We start from the raw sequence: 19,021 nt of genomic DNA on the forward strand, positions 1-19,021 counted from the left end.
GTTGTCTAACATGTGCTCCTTTAAAACATCAATGTAGCAGGAGATGTTTTGAAGTTTGGAGGAAATACACACATGAAAAACAGAATAAAGTTGTATTTATAAAGGTCCATTCTGCATCACTCCATATATTATTAACCTCTGGAAGTATAAAAACAGAATAGACAAGAGAAAAATTAACAGTGCCCTGTAATAAGTAGGTCTAGACTAGGTACCCCAGCCGTCGGGGGAAAGCCAAATAAAAATGTGCTAGATTTTTTTTCTCACATTTTCAAACAATCCATTTATATTTTCCAACGCGGCTATACATTTGGGTGAGGTTTCTTTCTCTCCTGAGTAGCCTCGTTTCACTGCCAAAAATAAAGTTAAACCATCTAGTGTTCAGCGAAATAACAACACAATGTCAAATACAGGTAGCCTAGTCAAATAATTAACATCCAATCACATTAGATGGTTTAGTTAAGACGACTTTCGAGTAGTGACATGTATAAAAGCAACAGATACCATTAATAAGAAGGGGCTAATTATATGGTGAGCTACCGAATGGCTAGGACAGGCAAGCCCCATACTATTGTGCAGGACTTCATTCTTCCCGCTACCACGGATATGGCTGGAACAATGCTGGGGGAAAAGGCCAAAAAAACTATACAGACAATGCCTCCATCAAACAACACCGTTTCACTACGCATCAGTGACATGGCAGGAGATGTTTTGAAACAATTACTGCTTCGCATACAAGCCAGAGAATTCTATGCGTTACAGCTGGATGAGTCAACAGACGTGGCAGGCCTGGCACAGCTCCTGGTATATGTCCGTTATGTTTATGAGGGGTCAATTAAGGAAGACATCCTCTTCTGCAAACCACTGGAAACCAGGACAACGGGAGAGGATTTTTTTAAGTACTGGACAGCTTTGTGACATTAAATGGACTTTGTGTTGTTATCTTTACTGATGGCGCAAAAGCCATGACAGGGAGACATAGTGGAGTGTTAACGTTCGTGCAAGCAGTTGCTCCCGACGCTACTTGGGTACACTGCAGCATCCACCGAGAGGCTCTTGCTGCCAAGGGAATGCCTGACAGCTTGAAAGACGTTTTAGACACTACAGTGAAAATGTTAAAGCAAGGCCCCTGAACTCTAGTGTATTTTCTGCATTATGCAATGATATGGGCAGCGACCATGTAACGCTTTTACAACATACAGAAGTGGGCTGGTTATCAAGGGGCTAAGTATTGACATGTTTTTTTAAATTGAGAGACGAGCTTAAAGTTTTCTTTACTGACCATCATTTTCACTTGTCTGACCGCTTGCATGATGACGAGTTTCTCACACGACTGGCCAGTATGGGTGATGTTTTCTCTTTCTCTCTCTGAATGATCTGAATCTAGGATTACAGGGACTCTCCGCAACTATATTCAATGTGCGTGACAAAATTGAGGCTATGATTAAGAAGTTGGAGCTCTTCGCTGTCTGCATTAACAAGGACAACACACAGGTCTTTCCATCATTGTATGATTTTTGTGTGCAAATGAACGCAAGCTTACGGACAATGTCAAATGTGATATAGCGAAGCACCTGAGTGAGTTGGGTGCACAATTACGCAGATACTTTCCCAAAAATACCAGCAACAGTGTGTGAAAACCTTGTGAAGACTTACAGAAAACATTTGACCTCTGTCATTGCCAACAAAGGGTATATAACAAAGTATTGAGATAAACTTTTGTTATTGACCAAATATTTATTTTCCACCATAATTTGCAAATAAATTCATTAAAAATCCTACAATGTGATTTTCAGGATTTTTTTCTCCCTCATTTTGTCTGTCATAGTTGAAGTGTACCTATGATGAAAATTACAGGCCTCTCTCATCTTTTTAAGTGGGAGAACTTGCACAATTGGTGGCTGACTAAATACTTTTTTGCCCCACTGTATATAAATATTGAAGGTGGAACTCCCCAGTAGCAGTATCTGTTCCACCCAGAGTACAGGGAACAGTGCATATTCCCTCTCACAAAGGTTTGTCGAACTTTTGGTCAGCTTACTTTTGTTTATTTTTCTGTGAATACTTTACAACGCTGCTTACTCAAGTAAACGACAGCCCTCGAAACCAATGATTTGTGTTGAAGTAGCCTCTGACAAGTCCCCAACAACTGGATGTTCCGGTATTCAGGGGAAATGGAAAGAGCCTGTGAAGCCACTTCCGCTTTTGGACGTTAACAAGGCGACACTCCATTTTGCTAACTACTCCTCCACATTTACTGGATTGGTTGAACAGTGCAGAAGGGTTGTTTTCTTATCGCCAAGACCAGTATGTAGGGGATATAGTTTCAGGCGTTTCTTTTACACCTGCTACGTTAGGTTAGTGTTGCAGTGACATGCTCTATGCTGTATTCGAGGGAAGCGTTCAAGGCTGTTGCGAGAAGCGGCTTTGACGCCATGTTTGTTGTAGTGTGGGCAAGGGATAGGGTATGGCCTACCAAATTTAAAGGTATGTGTTTTTAACCTTTTTCTAAAATGTTTTATGAGATTGGAGAACATATTAGGAGGGATCTTAGACCATTCCTCCATTCATATTGGGCTATTTTGCTTCCACTGGTCCAGTGGCCTTTGTTAAGGTCAACGGCATCCTGAACTTTATCAAGTACCAGGACATTTTAGCCAAAAACCTGGTTGCCTCTGCAAGGAAACTGACACTTGGCCACAAGTGGATCTTCCAGCAAGACAATAAGCCCAAGCACACATCAAAATCCTCAAAGAAATGGTTAATTGACCACAAAATCAACCCCATTGAAAAGCTGTGGTTTGAATTGCAGAGGGCAGTCCATAAGAGCAGACGAAGGACATCAAGGATCTGGAAACATTCTGAATGGAGGAATAGTGTAAGAACCCTCCCAACGTGTTCTCCAATCTCCATTTTTGGAGCATACAAAATAGCTCAGTATTTGTATTATTTATTTTATACATTATTTTTTACTAATCTTTATTGAGGGTGCCAATAATTACGGACCTGACTATTTAATTCAGAGTGAGATGTACATTACACTGGCCCGGGTGTTTTCTAACGTTGGCTCCACACACATCCACTGGGAAGACAACTCCATCCAATACAAGGTGCTCTAGAGACAGGAACCATTAGCCAAGTTATTAGACTGATATATCCACCACATCATTAGTACCACCCTCACAGGGACTAGAATTTGAACAGAAGTCCTCATTCTTCATCTGTGGGTGGCGCTCAGAGGTCTGTGGCGCACTGTCTAAACAGACTCCATTGTGTCTCTGATTAGTAGTAGCTCAGTGTTTTTTTGTCTGAGCAAATATTCAGCATGTCACTGTCTGAATAGCAAAGCCAAAGAGTTTTGTCAGACCAGGTAACTGCTGTTGCACTCTCTGACAATGAGTAGGTGGAAGGCTGGGTAGGTTTACTATGGCACTATGGTAACTCCATCATTAAGGGCAACAGCCAGGCTAATGAACCTGCTGGTGACAGCATTGCGTGCGAGAGGAATAGAGTGACTGAATTCCAACTGCAACCTCCATGCTGGGCACAATAAGAAAGAGCGCGAGAAAGAAAGATGGAGAGAGAAATAGAGAGAGAGAGAGGTAGAGTAGGCTATGCAAAGGATCGGCATAAAAAACAACCCCTGATAATTAGCTCTACCGGACTAATTCCTGATTCCAAATGAATGATTAACCTCTCAGATTTTTCCATTTGGACCTCAGTTCCCATCACAGGGGAGAGGAGGGAAAATAATAAAAATCCTACATCTACAGAAATACATTTTTCCATAGAGGACAATAGTGACGCAGAAAGGAGCGAGACGGAAATGTGAAGAGAGAGAGATTACATAAATACTGTGCTCCAGAAAGACAAAGGTTTGGTAACATAATTTGTCTATTCTGAAGCATTATGAGAAAGGAGAGGTGGAGCAACTTGGTGTAGTCTTGGTTCAACTGTAATCTGTTCTAATGAGGGTTGAAGCCAAGCAGGTCACACTGAAATGAGTGGATTAGTGCTGCTACTGCCGACAATCATGTTCATTAGCACCACCAGCGCTGCTGTGCAAGTTGTCCTGTAGGTGTATGAAAATAATTGGACAAAATGCAGACCTAGGAAGACTGCATGAGGCAAATTATCTGCCTGTTGGTTAGCACAGATAGAGAGTGAAAGGGAGGGAGAGAGAGGGAGGGAGGAAGAGAGAGTATGAGAAATAGGCTTTACTCAGAGAGCAACCTTTCACATCAATGTAAGGAAAAAGCCTTCTCAGACATTAAATCCAGTCCAGCTCCTTAACCCTTTCTGTCTCTTGAACGCTCTTCCTGCCTTTCCCTCTCTCTCTAAAGATCTGATAAATCTGTAGGAAAAAAGACTTGCCAAGTAACTGTTTCTTTGGCTCAGAAGAGCTAAAAGGATACACAAATTGCTTGAAGGGCACTGACGAAGAGAGATCTTTAATGTGCAAGCTTCTTTTATATTCCTTCTTTAGCACGTTGTTTAATAAACACAGACACACACACACACTTTAAGAAAATGAACACAACACATGGACACTATATCTCCTCCAAGTCCATGCCCCATGGGAGTGTTGTTGCCTGTGGAGGGTGGAGGGTGGAGGGAGCTGTGGCTCGCTGTATCCCCCTCTTCTCCCATCCCTTCCTCTCAGCAGAGTCTGAGCGCTGAGCTGAGCGCTACCTTTGATAACAGGCAGATGAGACATAGCTGCTCTAATAACCCTCACTAAAACAGACAAGAAGAAGACATAGAAGCCAGTGAGATGGGACTGCCTTTTGAATACAATCAGTGTGGTGTCCAACGTGAGACGGTTAAGATATAAGGGCTCAATAATTCAGTCTGACAAAAAGAAAAACTACTCAGCTACACACAAAAAGGTCTTAAAATAGGCTGTGAACGAGGCACGAGAATCCCATCTGTCATACAATGTGTCATAATTGAAGTTGATAGACCACAGAGTTGTATCAAACTAACAGATGTCATACAGTACATGGTCAGATTCAGATTCCTTTCCATGTTACACCTTCTGCTCTACAAACACCAATATCTACTTTTTCTGAAAGTTAGTCAAATAATTGTAATATTAATATAGCATCACACGGCTGAGCCCTGACCCAGCAACCTGAGAACATTCCTATAACATCATTGGGACATTACTAAAAAACCCTTACAACTTTACCTCTGATGGTTGAGTGCCTATCTGTCTACTTTGACCAACTCTATCACTGACTTGTTTGGCCACGCAATGATGTAGTGTTGTTGAGTGCAGAAACAATCAGGCTACCTCAATTCAGCTGTGCCAAGAGCATTATTCCTTCCACAGCCCCATAATTTGCATCAGGCAAATTATGCATCAGAAAGAAATGTTGGTTGGTCCTCTGCATAACGATAAATATGTTGCAATAGAAGAGTTTCATCCCTATGGAGGAATCATGAGTAATTAAAAGCTATCTCTGTTTATCTCTGGATCTTGTGTGTGGTTGAAGGGGTGGGATGTAAGTAGGCTAAATGGGACACATTCTACACTCAGTATGGGACTTTTAAAGTGTGATATGTCCCCTACTATCCTCCTTAAAACCGAGCAATGGAATGAAATTCAGGATGATTCATCAGGCCAACTGCTTAATGCTTTAACATCAGATCTAATGGGCCATTATTTATATTAAATACATTTAATCAATGTTAGATACATTTAAGGAATTTAAGGACATCATGATGAGATATAACCAGGAATCCTACGTGTGACTAACATAAAAAAGCAAGATGGAAAAGTGGTGAAACTGCTTAAATCATTCACGACTTGCAGCTGCATTTTTCCTTGAGATGCAGCATTAAAAAACATGAAGAACCCAATATTTTTCCAAGTATCTCTGAAAGATCATGCTAATTTAGTATTTTTATGTCTGTTCTTTCAAATCTAGAAATAATTGGCTAGATTTTATATTTTTACAACTGCAGAATATGCAAATATCCTCCTCCAAAAATAATCATTTGAATTTATATGAAAACATTATGTAAGATAGTAATCATACAAAATTAAGCAGATACTGTACACAGATGCTTTAACATTGTGTGATTGGACACAAAATATATTACATAATAACTGGCAAGGGATTTCCAAAGTGCTTTCAATGTCAATGCACTTATACTGAATGGTTTCCTAGTCTCTCATTACATTCACCTACCATCCTTACCATGGATCACTTAAACTGCATAATACATGTGTGTGTAATGTATGTTTTCACCTAGGCCATATCTTATGGTTGAGGCACAACGGAATAATCAAGATTACTTATGGGACAGGTGCACTAATTAAAACTGTATGAAGAAGACATAAGTTGCTCTTATACCATTCAAAAGTTTGGGGTCACTTCAAAATGTCCTTGTTTTCCATGAAAACATACATAAAATGAGCTGCAAAATGAATAGGAAATATAGTCAAGACGTTGACAAGGTTATAAATAATGATTTTTTATTTAAATAATAATTTTGTCCTTCAAACTTTGCTTTCATCTAAGAATCCTCCATTTGCAGCAATTACAGCCTTGCAAACCTTTGGCATTCTAGTTGTCAATTCCTGAAGCACCTCCCACAAGTTGGATTGGCTTGATGGCCACTTCTTACGTACCATAATGTCAAGCTGCTCCCACAACAGCTCAATAGGGTTGAGATCCGGTGACTGTGCTGGCCACTCCATTATACACAGAATACCAGCTGATTGCTTCTTCTCTAAATAGTTCTTGCATAGTCTGGAGCTGTGCTTTCGGTCATTGTCCTGTTGTAGGAGTGAATTGGCTCCAATTAAGCGCCGTCCATAGGGTATGGCATGGCGTTGCAAAATGGAGTGATAGCCTTCCTTCTTCAAGATCCCTTTTACCCTGTATAAATCTCCCACTTTACCACCACCAAAGCACCCCCAGACCATCACATTGCCTCCACCATGCTTGACAGATGGCGTCAAGCACTCCTCCAGCATCTTTTCTGCATTTCACGAATGTTCTTCTTTTTGATCCGAACACCTCAAACTTAGATTCATCTGTCCATAACACTTTTTTCCAGTCTTCCTCTGTCTAGTGTCTGTTTTGCTCATCTTTTATTTTTTATTGGCCAGTCTGAGATATGGCTTTTTCTTTCCAACTCTGCCTAGAAGGCCAGCAGCCCGGAGTCGCCTCTTCACAGTTGACGTTGAGACTGGTGTTTTGCGAGTACTATTTAATGAAGCTGCCAGTTGAGAACTTGTGAGGCGTCTGTTTCTCAAACTAGACACTAATGTACTTGTCCTCTTGCTCAGTTGTGCACCGGGGCCTCCCACTCCTCTTTCTATTCTGGTTAGAGCCAGTTTGCGCTGTTCTGTGAAGGGAATAGTACACAGTGTTGTACGAGATCTTCAGTTTCTTAGCAATTTCTCACATGGAATAGCCTTAATTTCTCAGAACAAGAATAGACTGACGAGTTTCAGAAGAAAGGTCTTTGTTTCTGGCCATTTTGAGCCTGTAATCGAACCCACAAATGCTGATGCTCTTGATACTCAACTTGTCTAAAGAAGGCCAGTTTTATTGCTTCTTTAATCAGAACAACAGTTTTCAGCTGTGCTAACATAATTGCAAAAGAGTTTTCTAATGATCAAGTAGCCTTTTAAAATGATAAACTTCGATTAGCTAACACAATATGCATTGGAACACAGGAGTGATGGTTGCTGATAATGGGCCTCTGTACGCATATGTAGATATTCCATAAAACATCTGTAGTTTCATTTACAACATTAACAATGTCTACACTGTATTTCTGATCAATTTGATGTTATTTTAATGGACAAAAAATGTGCTTTTCTTTCAAAAACATGGACATTTCTAAGTGACCCCAAACTTTTGAACGGTAGTGTAGGCATATTAAAAGTACCTATTCTACTTCTGTAATTACAAATCTGCTCTCAAATATATTGTTTTGCAATTGCTAAAGTACTGTAACAACATTTTAATATTAGTGTTGTTGCATGCAGTGTTACTACACAGATAAGAGAGTTCCATGGCGGACTCCCTATTCACCCAAGGGGCCCAAGAGGTTTAAGTAAGTACACAGATAAGAGCAACTTGCTGTAAAAGATTACCTAGGATAAATATTGGAAACAAGAAGATGAGTGGATGGATCCACAAAAAGAAAAAACACATGAAGCTTCAACTAGCTCTCACAGTCTCACGTCAGAATTAGATGTTCATCCATGTTTCTCACAGTGTACCCAATTGTTATACTTGAGTAAACGTAAAGATACCTTAATAGAAAATGACTCAAGCAAAATTGAAAGTCACCCAGTCAAATACTACTTGAGTAAAAGTCTAAAAGTATTTGGTTCAAAATTTACTTAAGTATCAAAAGTAAATGTAATCACTAAAATATACTTAAGTATCAAAAGTACAAGTATAAATCATTTAATATTCATTAAATTAAGCAAACCAGACGGCATGATTTTCTTTTCTTTTTTATTTCCGTATAGCCAGGGGCACATTTCAACACTCAGACATCATTTACAAACTAAGCATTTGTGTTTAGTGAGTCTGCCAAATCAGAGGCATTGGGGATGACCAGGGATGTTCTCTTGATAAGTGTGTGAATTAGACAATTTTCCTGTCCTGCTATGCATTCAAAATGTAACTAGTACTTTTGGGTGTCAGGGAAAATGTAAGGAGAAAAAAGTACATTATTTTCTTTAGGAATGTGGTGAAGTAAAAGTTGCCAACAATATAAGTAGTAAAGTAAAGTACAGATACCCCAAAAACTACTTAAGTAGTACTTTAAAGTATTTTTTACTTAAGTAATTTACACCACTGGTTTCTCAAACATTCATTTTCGAAGTTGTTGCAAACGTCAAATTTTGAAGTGTTTAAGGTTAAGTTTAGGCATTAACTCAGAAACTTTGAGGTTAGGCATTAAGGGTTAAGGTTTGGGATAGGCTTAAAACAAAAATCTAAAAAATAATATTGCTGGATTCAAACTTGCAACCAATGGAATCAGAGGCAAATTCCTCCTCGAAGGTAACAGCGCTCACTGTTGCCCCTAGTGGACGGTTACCACATCGTCTTCCGACATCCTCAGACATGGGTGGATGTCGATTAAAGACTTGTATCACGGGTGACCTGGCTGGAATCAAAGGCTGACCTGGCTGGAATCAAAGGCTGCAGGCACATTGCTTTGATCCACATGGCTAAAGAGATGGTTACAAACAGTTACATATCCTCTGTGAGTACACTGCCAGCATTCCTTGTTTCCTGTATCCCATACTGTTGAAACTGAGACAACTGAGACAAACGAAGAGGCCAGAGAGATTATCTCTGAACAAGAGTGATGAGTTGATTCTACATGGAGTTAGCCAGCCGCCCCTCATCTTTACATTATTTAACTTAAAAGCTTGTTAAGAGAATTCACAACGGAGCTTGAATTAAAGATGAATATCGAAAAACTGTTTACTTAGCGACTGTTATGTAAAGCGATAAAAAAGTGAGTGAGAACACTCAGATCTATGCCTTTAATGAACTTCACCTGAGCAGCTAACATGTCTAGTGCCCCTAAGACTGAAAGTTCTGGCTGCGTTTGCCAAGGCCTCCCGACCACCGTGTACCAGGCTAGCCAGCCCAGCTCAGAGGCACTGTGACAAGTGGAGGCTCCAAAGCACACAGAGGTAATGCCAACAACCTGGCTGATTATGCCAGCCCAGTTCTATGGGGCAGGGAATCCCTGCAACAGTTTTCATCTCCTTTCTCCCTGTGCTGTGTTCATGAAGCACTGTTTAGAGTAGTCTTGAACTGCAGAAGATTGTATGGGGAAATCTAATACATTTCAATAAAAATGCGATTTGCAGATGGAGTTTTCATGCAGATATTTAGAGTAAAAATTAACTGACTTCCTGGAAGTTGTTAAGCACATGTTGACAGAATGGAAGTTTTGACACAAAGCAAAGCACACAGTGAGACAGTGACAGAACACTCTGACACTAGGATAACGGCCTTTCCCCATGCGGTTCATTCTATGACTACTGAGCATCAGCATCCCTCTCTCCCTCTCTGTGTTTCTGTGTTCTTAGTACTGGTCCAGGACCATGGTAGGCCATTCTCCATCTGACTAATAAATGAGCTTCCTGTGCACATTGATCCCTCTCCCCCTCATATGGAGAGTAAGTGAGAGGCTCATTGTAATGGACACAAGCGCACTGACCCACTCTGGGAGTTAATTTGTTTCTATTGACTAGAACACCTGAGTTTCCAGTTGTAACTTATCAGGGTTAGCATAGGCTTCTACAGAGCTGAAGCTCCATGCTCACTCCACTCAACAACAGATGGGAATAGGGGGACGATTACATCACTGTCTAGCCCTAGTGTCCATTGCACACACTCTATCTGACCTTTTGATAGGAGGGTTATGTTCTCCAGGTACATAACCCAATTTAATTATATTACTCAGTCTGCAAACCAGAATTTGTAAGATCCTGGTCGAATGAAACAGACGGAGGCCCAGCTAAAATAGTTAAAAATGTTTATTCGCGGGAACGTTCTAAAGTCAAGAATACAAAACAATACATTTTATACTGACTTCTCACGCCCACACATTCACACAACCATACGCACACACATACACACAAACAGACACACACACATATCCTGCTACGCACACACTGTCTTACTACCCAGCCAACAGAGATTAGTGACCTTGTCCTTGACACGTACTCCCTGTTCTCTCCCAAATCTTTAGTCAGGTCGCCACTAAGCTCAGACAGTCTGTGTTTAAAATACCATAAAGACATATTGTCTTTACCCTAATTCTGACTAGACTACACATTTATTGATTATGATTTTATACATTCTAATCAATTCCATACAATTATATGTTTCAGGGAGGAATATTCTAATCATTCAATTAACAGATAATTTTCACCTAACACCTTTGCTCGGCCTTTACTCCTTCTCTTCTCTATGACATGACCTCTGAAGCTACCCTATAACTGTTCATCTCAGCCAAACGTATAGCATTGTTATGAAAACAGATGGGAAGAGATACCTGACTATCTATGCCCATACCTCAGAGTTACGGTACGCAACCCCCTGCCCATGAGAGCATCTGCTGCCTACACAGAACAAAGCACCAGGGACATAAGTTGCAGCAACCTTGGGCACATTGGGAGCCAATTGAGTTCTCTTCTTCCTCAATATCTCTCCAAGCACACAACACATCAAGTCACTGACACAAAATCACAGCTGAATCACACACGACTCATTAGTGCTAGAGGAAACAAGTTCCTGTAACTCCTCAAAACAGAAGTATAAAAGTCAGTCTACCTATGAATATTAACTCTCAGCCTTGGCTGAAGGTGGAGTGTCACGGGGTGTCATGCACGGCTGCTGTTTCATTTCACAGCGTTTGTTTAGGGACTCCACGCCACTCTTAAGTCTGTGCTGGAGAGAGGAGACAGGGAGAGGGTGAGGGGAGGAGGTAATTATTGGGACAGGGCTGATGTGAAGTTGTGGAAAGCTTAGAGGGGCTGTGTCTGATTAATCATATGCACAATTCAGGTGGAGAAATTAAATTCCTCTCCATGCCTCCCCGTATGCTCCTTAATTACTAAACTCTTCAGCAACCGAATCAGAAGCTTAATTTACAAACAAAGGATTCAGGAGAGGCACTTTATATTGCCTTAATTGTGAGGTGTTGGAGCTATGTTGATGAGATGACTACAAAGTTGCAGATTATCCATTGAAGTACAGCGAGGACGGGGGATGGTAGATGTACCAGACTGGTGATCTGATAGATATTACATGCAAAGGCTGAATAAAAATGAGGAGGACATGGTTGGTGTGAGAATGTGTGATATGGGTGTGAACCATGAATTATCATGGGGAAATGAAGATCAGTAATGAATAGTCACGAAGAGAGAGGAAAGTGAATGCAATTCTACTAGAGAGCATGAACCTGATTTAATGAGGAAGTAATGTCTGCTTCATATGCTTGTGTACTGCAGTAAAATTCCTTTAGAACACTCTCAAACCACAGAGGCATAAATTGAGAGAATCCTGTTATATCATACATTTTTCTCTCAATGGCTGGTCTAACATAGCCTACAGCAGGGTTCCCAAAATCTGTTAGAAAGTATTCCCATGCATAATAGAGAGACATCATTACAAATAATTTGTAGACTGGAAACGTGACCATTAAAAGCCCCAACAGATATATTATTTGACAAAAAAATGATTTCAAACCTTGCTTACGTTTGTATATGATCACATCTGTTTAGGCTTCTTGTGTTCTGGACCCCTGACCATCCACTCAACTAAAATGTGTCCTGCGCCTGAATCTAGTCGATCCCTGGTCTATAGTATGTATGGGCGATGCACATTCGACGCTGTATGACTATAAAAGTCAACCACTCACGGGACAGATAATACTTTCCCTCTAATATTATGCAGAATGAAGGCTGCCAATACTGAGCGCCAGGGAAAAGTAACATAACATGATAACCTCTTGGGATAATCCTTCCAAAGGTTGTGTGGTGTGTGTGCTTTGTTTTTTTACAAATAGGTTTCGCACGAAAATAAGTTAAGGTTGAGGGATGGCTATGATCCGCACTGGCCGAAAGGAGGACTATTCTGCTTGTGAGCCACACAGGTTCAGATGAGATACCTGTGCTACTTTATGGAGTCTATCAGGGGAAGGCAAATGCGATTCATTCATTATTCATTTCCATTGACATCTTTTCGCATTCAATTCCCCAATGGATAGTAGGCTATTACATCAGCCCCTCCTTTGTGAGGAATACGCTGAGGGAATCGAGGTGACGGGTTCAGGTGTCCCGGGAGAGCATACAACTATTTCAGAATGCAGACAATATAATGCGTAGACTATTATAATAACGAGACAGTGCAAATTTGTTCTTCTAGATGTTGTATTCACTGACGCCACACACGCTGACGCTTCGACTGCGCTTGGGAATGTAGTGTAATAGGCTACCCAAGAACAAAGCGCATGTGAATTCAAATCTATTACAATGGTAGACGACTAATATAATAGGACCTACTATACACACACTATACAATACGACCAAATATGGTAAAACGACTAAAAAAAGACAGTCAATTGTTTACTTGCCTCATCTCTTTGCAATCATTTAACTCATTTTAATCTGTAACCTAGCTTTACGTCTGCAAATCTGTTAATTATCCATTCAAACATTTATATAATAAAACATTTTGAACTCACGAATTTTGTACCTAGGCACCGATAAAATGTGAAATATTTTCTGGTTTCCACTTTAGCGCGACTCGTTCCCCTATAATTTAGAGGTGTATTTAATAAATCCCACCCAAGAACCCCCACATAGTACGAACAAATTAAACATTACTGTTATTTCTATATAAAAAATATATTTCTAAGTGAACACTTACTCAGATGGAGAGCAAGAGGCAAGAAAATACACGCGTAATTCACGAGGGATACCATTCTGCTCAGGCCACTCAATTCAGAAAAAAGACGCGTCTGAAACAAGTAAAAATCCGCGTCAAAGTGTTACAATCCGTTTGCTGAGCACAGCTACTTTGCTACATAGGTGAGAGCGTTGCTCAGTATCATGTTCATGAGAAGAGCGCCTACTCTTATGTATGCATCTCTATGGTGTATCTAGTGTGCGTGAGGGAGGGCGCATTTACGCGGAGTAGGGCAGACTCAAAATCTCGTCTCCACCTATCATGACCCATTAGATGGATACCGATATGTAGGGGAGAAAAGTGCTATTTTAACCTCAATGTGGCAATTAACCCATGTTCATCCTCATGGGAAAAAACATACTTATGTCAAAAAGTTACCATCTTTAGTTTTACGCGCGCGTTTATGCACCCGCTTCAAACAACTCCTATGTGGAAGGGGGATTCGGCTATTATCTTTACCACAAAATGTAAAAACGTAAATGTGGTGTCGAATAGGCTACATGTGAAATAAAGGGCCCTATGCAATGCATTAACCATTTTTTAATTTGTTTTATTCCAAAACGTTTAGGGTAAAAGAAACAAGTAAAATATACAACAATCCAAGCACAGGGAACAAAGCACGATGGAAATTACAAACGATCAAAATGAGTAATACACAAAACATGATTTCACTTTCTGAAAATTAGAAAAAAATATTTAGATTGTATAGCGTTTATGTACAAGCTTACTATTATCAACATTCGTGTCTGATTCTTGTTGCTTAACCTTGATCAATATGAAACATAAGTAAAACTAAGAGCTTCGAAACCATCCTGCTTTTACACTTCAGGTCAAACAACTGCTATTCCAGTTACCAGACATGTAACTTAATACAATAAAAGATGGATCATCAACGTCCTCCACCACGGACAGATTAGTCCTCACTCTCAACCTTGGAGAAAAAGACATTACTGCCTGCTTTACACAGCTTTGTGGCTTGGTAATACAGATGGCTTATAACCTTGAATGTAGTAGTTTGCCTTTTTATGCATGGTTCTCCTGAACATACAGGCATACCTAGCGTATTGTCAATCAATCAGCAGCTGAAGATGACCTAGCAACTATATAGTGTTCACTGATGAAACTCAAATAATTGAAGCAAAGAAAAACTGGGAGTTGAGAATCAACTTTCAACAAGTCATGTTAAATAAATTGGAACACCAAAAGGTGCTTATCAAACAAACCACTACTATGGCCAAACATAATTCTGACCTGGTAAAATAAGCATGTCTCAGGACTAGTGTGCAGGACTGGCAAGAAACACCTCCAAGCTTAGCTCACACTGCCCTATGTCCCCCTCATTCTGCTTTAGGTCTAAGAAAGGAATGTTAAACGATGACACCAGAACGTTCATAACAAATAACTGTCCTTGAAATTAGATGACAAGACATCAATAGCAGAGATTGACATTTTGGAATTTGTAAGACAAGATGAGCATAGGTTTAAACATTTCCCATCTCTCCTACAGTAAAGTGTAATTACATAACCAATAATTGATAAGACCTATTCTAGCCAGCCTGTCTATTGTCAAATCATGTTTGTATTCTTAATGCAAAGATGCTCTTCCTGTGCCATTTGAACCCTTGTTTGCAAAATAAGTCATTGATAAGTGTGTGTAAAAACCCAGTAACGCACTCTTTTACAGTCAGGCAAATACGGTTCATTTACACAATTGTTTCAAATGGCATAACAACATCTAAAGGTAGTGGAGAACAAATCCCCATCAGTGAAGTACAATAAGGCACTTACTATAAATGTTTTGTTCCTGCACATGAAAGGTTTGAGAGGGAAAACCAACATCTTATTTGCATGACAATCAACTGACCAGTGGCATAGTAGGCATTGTGCTGTTGACATTCATAATGCAACCCAACATTGCGGAGTTTCACGGGTCTGTACCAAGATAATTAGACAATTTTAACTTGTTTAGAAGACAAATACTTTTTAATACATTAAGCCATGCTCCCAGTTAGTTGAACTTTCCAACTAGACTTTGCAAGTTGCCTAAAAGAAACCATGCTAAAACATATTAATGTGATTGCATTCAAACAAAGGGCTGCCCTCTAAAGAACAGGAGAAGTACATCAGGTTTACGAACATAACTTGGATATCCTGATGCAAAAACGAGGCCAGTATAAGTAACAATTTGTTAGAAGCATTTTCTATGGATTATAAATACTTCAATAAGTCTTGAAGCAAGTTCATAAAATCATACAAGTCTAACAAATGTTAAGGATTGTTGGTATAAAAAAGAAAACGAAGGCAAAAAAAAAAAAACATTTTTCAGGGACATGAGTGAATTTCGTCGAGGTGCCATCAAAAGAGTTGACCTTATAAAGCTATACATGTGGACGGCTCTTTTAGTTTCTAAGACTCCACAAGCATACTCCTGTCCTATGTACATAGTAACACGGAAATATCAGAGAAAGGAAATACTAACAGTGTAGATTGAAAGCCTACTGTAGAAGTCCCTCAAAGCGAAATACACTGGATTTAACAGAATGGTTGAATATACAGAAAACATAATACAACATAAAAGGCTCATCCATCTGTAACGACTGTCTACATTTAGGATAGGTATTTCTCAAACAGCCTCTTGTGGATATGACAAGGAAAAGACAAATAGATGGTAATGGCAAGGTTCGTAGTACTCATGAACAGCGGGTTTCACACTGAAAAAAATCCTTCAATCTACACAAGTCCAAAAAGGGCAAACCCAGTCTGTTCTTGCCATTTCTACACGTAAAAATTAAAGATAAAACAAAATGTTCCATTTCGATGAACAATGCATCAAAATGTGTTGAGGGTACAGAGTGCAGAGCCATTGGAAAGTATTCAGACCCCTTGACTTTTCCCACATTTTATTACGTTACAGTTTGATTCTAAAGTGGATTTAATAAAAGTCCTCAGCAATCTACACACAATAACCAATAATGACAAGGCAAAAACAGGTTTTTAGAAATTTTTCAAATGTATTAAAAATAAAAAACAGAAATACCTTATTTACATAGGTATTCAGACCCTTTGCTATGAGACTCAAAATTGAGCTCAGGCGAATCCTGTTTCCATTTATCATCCTTGAGATGTTTCTACAACTTGGAGTCCACCTGTGGTAAATTCAATTTATTGGACATGATTTGGAAAGGGGCACACCTGTCTATATAAGGTCCCACAGTTGACAGTGCATGTCAGAGCAAAAACCAAGCCATAAGGTTGAAGTAATTGTCCATAGAGCTCAGAGACAGGATTGTATCGAGACAAAGATCTGGGGAAGGGTACCAAAAACATGTCTGCAGCATTGAAGGGTCCCAAGAACACCTTAAATGGAATAAATTTGGTACCCCAATACTCTTCCTAGAGCTGGCCACCCAACCAAACTGAGCAATCAGGGGAGAAGGGCCCTCGTCAGGGAGGTGACCAAGAACCCGATGGTCACTGACAGAGCCCTAGAGTTTCTCTGTGGAGATGGGAGAACCTTCCAGATGGACAACCGTCCAGATGGACAACCAACTCTGCAGCACTCCACCAATCAGGCCTTTATGGTAGACTGGCCAGACGGAAGCCACTCCTCAGTAAAAGGCACACGATAGCCTGCTTGGAGTTTGCCAAAAGGCACCTTAAGGACTCTCAGACCATGAGAAACAAGATTCTCTGGTCTGATGAAACCAAGATTGAACTCTTTGTCCTGAATGCCAAGCATCACGTCTGGAGGAGACTTGGCACCATCCCTACGGCGAGGCATGGTGGTGGCGGCAGCATGCTGTGGGATGTTTTTCAGCGGCAGTGACTAGTATACTAGTCAGGATCGAGGCAAAGATGAAATAGAGCAAAGTACAGAGATCCTTGATGAAAACCTGCTCCAGAGCGATCAGGACCTAAGACTGAGGCGAAGGTTCCCCTTCCAACAGAACAACGACCCTAAGCACACAGCCAAGACAACGCAGGAGTGGCTTCGGGAAAAGTCTCTGAATGTCCTTGAGTGGCCCAGCCAGAGCCCGGACTTGAACCTGATCAAACATCTCTGGAGAGACCTGAAAATAGCTGTGCAGCGACGCTCCCCATCCAACCTGACAGAACTTGAGGATCTGCAGAGAAGAATGGGAGAAACTCCCTAAATATAAGTGTGCCAAGCTTGTAGCATCATACCCAAGAAGAAGGTCTGAATACTTTGTAAATGTAATATTACATTTTTTCATTTTTTATAAATTAGCAAACATTTTTGCTTTGTCATTATGGGGTAATCTGTGTAGATTGAGGAGGGGAAAAAACGATGTAATCAATTTTAGAATAAGGCTGTAACCTAACAAAATGTGGAAAAGGTCAAGGGGTCTGAATACTTTCCGATGGCTCTGTACATCATGCTCACATCTCTTGAACAACAGCTCTGCTCCCCTCAGCACATCAACGAAACTCACTGCACTTTGTTCTAACTGTGTGGGAGCAGAACAGGGAAGTGAAGGGGCTCCATCATTGGGCGCCAAGCACAGAACTAGTGATTGACCAGGCCCTGAAGCATCATCACCAGGCGCCGGGCTCTCTTGCTGAGAGGACTGTGTGGGTCTGACTGCAGGAACTGGAACAGCTTCTGTCGGACCTGGGACAGCACCGCACTCATGTGGTCCCTCGTCACCGGATCACCATGGTCCAGGTTCATCACAGCGTCCTCCAAGTAACTGATACAGACAGAGAGAAGGTTAGCAAACATAAATTAGATATATATATATACACACACCGTGGGCTTTTAAAAGACTCGAATTGTACCATTTTAGCCAATAGTGTTATTGGCTTGCATGTCCCGACAAAGTTGCCCTAATTACCTTGCAGCCGATGGCAAAGATTTGAATGGCTTGATTAAAACAGTAAACGCAGTAGAGTGACTCTGATCGCCCAGCAGCACTGTCCTGTTACCCAATCCAGTGGCTCAACCCAAATGCATCGCATCAGATTGTTCCAATTTTACATCTGCAGACCTAATCCAAAGCATTTAAAACCTCTAAGCACACTTCTCTCAATGGTAATCTTGGGGCTTAAGAGCCATTAACCCTCCCAACGCTCAAAGGGACCAATTTCCCTCTAATTTCAGCAAAGCCCTACATTTATATATATCACATACCTTGGACAACAGCCCAATCAGGTCTCTTCTCTACTGAGACTGATATGCCCTTAAAAGCCCTTGCAAAGTTACACTGACAGTCCTTAAATTTTGAGGTCAAAATAAGTTTATACAACAGATATTTCGTACCATGCATTAAAAAAGGCATGGAATGTTTGAAAAAGGCCCTTCATATGTACAGCCTCAGCTCCAGATTCAGTCCCACAGATGGTGTAGAACTCTCAACAGCTGGCCAGTATCAGGCTGATAGTTTAGGGTGCCATTCAAACTGGATTAAGACTGATCATTTGAGCTCTTAAAGAGCAGTAAAGGGACTTGGCAGTGCATTGTCTGGGCATGTTTTCATATTCATAGGCCTGTCATGTTCCTATTACACACATTTTTTACGTGGTCTAAA

At 40.5% G+C, this 19,021-nt stretch overlaps 2 protein-coding genes across 8 annotated transcripts in view; both read right to left on the reverse strand.

The window, feature by feature from the left end:
* The window catches only part of LOC139584745 (neuritin-like), a 29,650-nt gene extending 15,997 nt beyond the window's left edge, over positions 1-13,653 (reverse strand). Inside the window, exon 1 of the mRNA XM_071416918.1 lies at positions 13,434-13,653. Within this exon, the coding sequence (XP_071273019.1) occupies positions 13,434-13,488 (55 nt within the window). The 5' untranslated portion in view covers positions 13,489-13,653. The remainder of the gene's footprint in view (positions 1-13,433) is intronic.
* A 348-nt stretch (positions 13,654-14,001) lies between these two features.
* LOC139584746 (enhancer of mRNA-decapping protein 4-like) overlaps positions 14,002-19,021 on the reverse strand; it is a 48,390-nt gene continuing 43,370 nt past the window's right edge. For all 7 annotated transcript variants that reach the window (XM_071416922.1, XM_071416921.1, XM_071416925.1 and 4 more), the window contains one exon: positions 14,002-18,184. In XM_071416922.1, the coding sequence (XP_071273023.1) occupies positions 18,001-18,184 (184 nt within the window). In that variant the 3' untranslated portion in view covers positions 14,002-18,000. The remainder of the gene's footprint in view (positions 18,185-19,021) is intronic.

This window comes from Salvelinus alpinus, chromosome 9 (assembly GCF_045679555.1).
Source record: "Salvelinus alpinus chromosome 9, SLU_Salpinus.1, whole genome shotgun sequence".
In the NCBI taxonomy this organism is placed as follows: domain Eukaryota; kingdom Metazoa; phylum Chordata; class Actinopteri; order Salmoniformes; family Salmonidae; genus Salvelinus; species Salvelinus alpinus.